The 3,445-nt window shown below is 26.8% G+C and overlaps 1 protein-coding gene across 1 annotated transcript; it reads right to left on the minus strand.

The window, feature by feature from the left end:
* Positions 1 to 911: 911 nt before the first annotated feature.
* LOC126883711 (GATA zinc finger domain-containing protein 4-like) lies at positions 912 to 2,570 on the minus strand. Its single transcript, XM_050649372.1, has 2 exons — positions 2,072 to 2,570; positions 912 to 1,999 (listed from the first exon to the last, which is right to left on the minus strand). Exons 1-2 carry the CDS (start codon positions 2,568 to 2,570, stop codon positions 912 to 914), a joined length of 1,587 nt encoding a protein of 528 aa, XP_050505329.1.
* Between the last annotated feature and the right edge of the window lie 875 nt (positions 2,571 to 3,445).

Consider the following 3,445-nt stretch of genomic DNA (forward strand, 5'->3'; position numbering starts at 1 on the left):
GTTCTTAATTTCTCTGTTTACTTCTTCTCTATATTTATATGGTATTGGGTATGATTTTATTTTAAAGTCTTTTTCTTCCTTAACCTTTATACTATGGGTATAATTTTGTGCAATTCTATTTTCTTTATTGATAAGCCCCTTGTGTTGCCGCAATATGGAAACGACTATTAATTTATATTGTTCAGGGCAACTTAAACTTTCTATAACTTCTTCTTCTTTACAAATAAAATTATTTTTCATTATAAAATCATTAGTCCTTCCTTCCAATTTTACGCACTCCGCTCCGTAGGCATCCTTCTGCTCAAATTTACCATTCCTTAAATATTCATTATAATTATTATTCTTTTTAATATTATTGGACATTTCCCTATCATAATACATTTTCTCTTCATCAACATAATTATTTTCTTGTAATATTATACCATCAACTCTTATTCCTTGTTCCACCTCTTCTCTCTCCATAAACCCTATTTTTTTCCCTTCCAAAGTTACCATTTTTTCTTCAAAATCTATCTTTACTTTATTCTTTTCCAGTTCGTCATTTCCCATTAAAATGTCAACACATAAGTCCTTGACAATAAATCCTTGCATACTAATTTGTTTATTAAGAATATCAATTTTAAAATTAACCAGTTTATTAATTTCTCCCAGCTTCTTATTATTTGCACCTATTATTTTAATTTTTGGAATCTTGATTATATCTGTTAATTTTAATGTATTAAAAATAAAATTTTCCGAGACTAGAGTACTTTCTGAACCAGTATCAATCATAACCTTAATCATGCTATTTTGGGCCATAGCATTTATATAAATTAAATTAATAGATTCAAAATTTTTATATTCATCTAAAGAAATAAATTCCGAAGGTTTTTCATAATGACAATGGCCCAACTTGAAATTCAGAAAGTCCTCTACATAAAATTTGGATTATTAGGATTGTCAGATTGTGTCTGATCATTTGGATCTAATTCTCGATGTCTTTCACTGCTTTCACTTCTACTGTTCATATTTTCTTGCCATGTACTATTCCGTTGACTGTCTTCGCAGCTCTGACCCCTTACATAATTTACCTGTCTGTTGTAATTATATCTTTGTGCATTTCTCCTGGTGTTAAAGTCTTGCCTATTATAATTATTATTATTATTAAAATTCTCCCTATTACCTTGTCTCTCTTGTCTATTATCATTAGTATTATTATTAAAATTCTCTCTATTACCTTGTCTCTCATAACTAGTATTATTGTTGTTATTAAAATTTTGAGAATTACTACCATACCTATTATTGTTATATGATTGTCTATTTTTACTATTATTACTTGTAATATAACCTCTTTGTACTCTTTGAATAAAGTTAATAAAACTGTCTACTGTTTGAATGTTTTGTACTGTGACTGTTTGCACAACGTCCGCTTCAAAGTGTCTAGAAACATTCAAAACTGTTTCGTCTTCTCTAAGTGGTGGTTCTAAATATTTTGCAACAGTTATTAATTTTAAAGCATAATCTACCATATTTAAACTTAAATTGCGATTATACTTTCCAAAATATAAAACTTCCCTAAATCTAGCTTGTTCTAATTCACCCCAATAATAATTTAAGAATTTATTTTCAAATGTTTGCAGATTATCTAAATCGTTTTCAATGCTGGCAAACCAGGTTGCTGCATTGTCACTTAATGTCATTCTAATATAATCTTTTATATCATTAATATTATTCACTGATCTTAATTTATGTTTTAAACTATTTATGTATACTCTAGGATGTAAATTTTTTATGTTACCAGAGAATTTTATACCTGTCTCATTTGTTAAATTCAAGTAAGGTCTCCCTATGTCTCTTATTTGTGAAATGTCTTCTATTCTCTGTTCTACATTCCTTATTTGATGGTTGTTTGTTTGGATATTTTGTAGCATATCATCTAATTTTTCTTCAGTTTTTCTCCTTTCTTCGTAAATTTTTGCTTCTAAGTTATATTTTTGGATTTCTATGTTCCGTTCCATATCTATATTATTATCTTTAATAATCATATTTATTTCTTTCCTTTCATTTTCTATTATTTTCTTGTAGTCATTACGTATATCTTTTATTTCACTTGCTAGTTTTTTCTCTAAAGCATCAAATTTTTCATCCATCTGTTTTTCTAATCGTTTCACAATTTTAGCATTATTTTCTTCCATTTTTCTGGAATGCTCTTCCAATTTTTGTTCCATTTTTTTCATATCTTCTTTGATTTCTTTAGAATTCTCTTCCATGTTATATTCCATTTTTTTCATATCTTCTTTGATTTCTTTAGACTTTTCTTCCATGTTATATTCCATTTTTTTCATATCTTTTTTGATTTCTTTAGAATTTTCTTCCAGTTTTTTGTTGATCTGCATCATTAAAGACATCAATGCTGTCATATTGACATTTTCCTCTCGTTCTTGTGTTATTCCTGTTGTCTCTTGTAGAACTTGAGCTACACTCTGCTCTTGTTCCGCCTGCTGAGTTTCTCCGTCCACTTCCACATTTTCTTCCACTTCCACATCTTCTTCGTTCTTTTTGTTTCTTAAACCTTTCCTTCCTTGAGACATTTTTGAGATCTTACTTGTTAAAATCCAATTTAAAATAAAATATAAAATTGATTCTAATCAAAATTATTTCAATTATATGAGAGCATTTGTTTTAACAAACTAATTCTTTTAATTAGGACGTCCTACGTTGTGACGCCATATTTGTAATGATATATTATTTTTGATATTTATAATGGATATTATTGTGAAATAGGGTTTTTGTCGCGGTTCTGAAAGAATTAGTTTGTTAAATAGTTTTTTAAATGTTTTTATTATAATCTAAATTGAACATAAAATTGAATGTTTAAATGTGATAACAAAAAAAAAATATAAAAATCTAAATTTGAAAAACAATAACTTTAACTTGAAAAACTTCCTACAATTAAATAAAACAAATTCCAGTACCTTATAATTACTGTCACTGAATGCCTTCTTATTAATATTTTATAAAATTTGAATTGTTGGAAGGCTGAAAAATTAATGGATGTAAGACCAGGTCAATTGTCAGTGTCAAAACTGTCAAAATATTTCTTTTCTTTCTTCTCAATTTTAATTCAACTTTCAACTCCAGGATCAGGAAACAGGATACTATTATTAATATATTGTTTCAAAAATTATTAATATTTACAATTATGGATACTTCACAAATTCTTCTTTATATTTCTAATAAATTATCCACACTATGCTGGTTCAAATTCAGGATACATAGTATTTTTATATATTAAAGGATACTTTACCAAATTATAAGTAAGTTTTCTTCAAATATTTATCTAATTTCTTTTCGATTATACCAAATTTATCATGTTTATGCTAAATTATTATATTTTCTGTTAATTTTCAAATCTTTTTCTCTATCAAATTTATAGCTTCATTTCTAATTTCTTGACTGCCTCCTT

This window comes from Diabrotica virgifera, chromosome 4, assembly GCF_917563875.1.
Source record: "Diabrotica virgifera virgifera chromosome 4, PGI_DIABVI_V3a".
Taxonomy (NCBI): domain Eukaryota; kingdom Metazoa; phylum Arthropoda; class Insecta; order Coleoptera; family Chrysomelidae; genus Diabrotica; species Diabrotica virgifera.

What these genes read in the sequence shown, in the direction of transcription:
- LOC126883711 (XM_050649372.1), bottom strand. Translation starts at nt 2,570, where the DNA reads ATGTCTCAAGGAAGGAAAGGTTTAAGAAACAAAAAGAACGAAGAAGAT. An exon ending in AAGTGAAATAAAAGATATAC is followed by an intron (nt 2,000 to 2,071) that starts GTAATGACTACA and finishes ATAATAATATAG; the next exon opens with ATATGGAACGGAACATAGAA.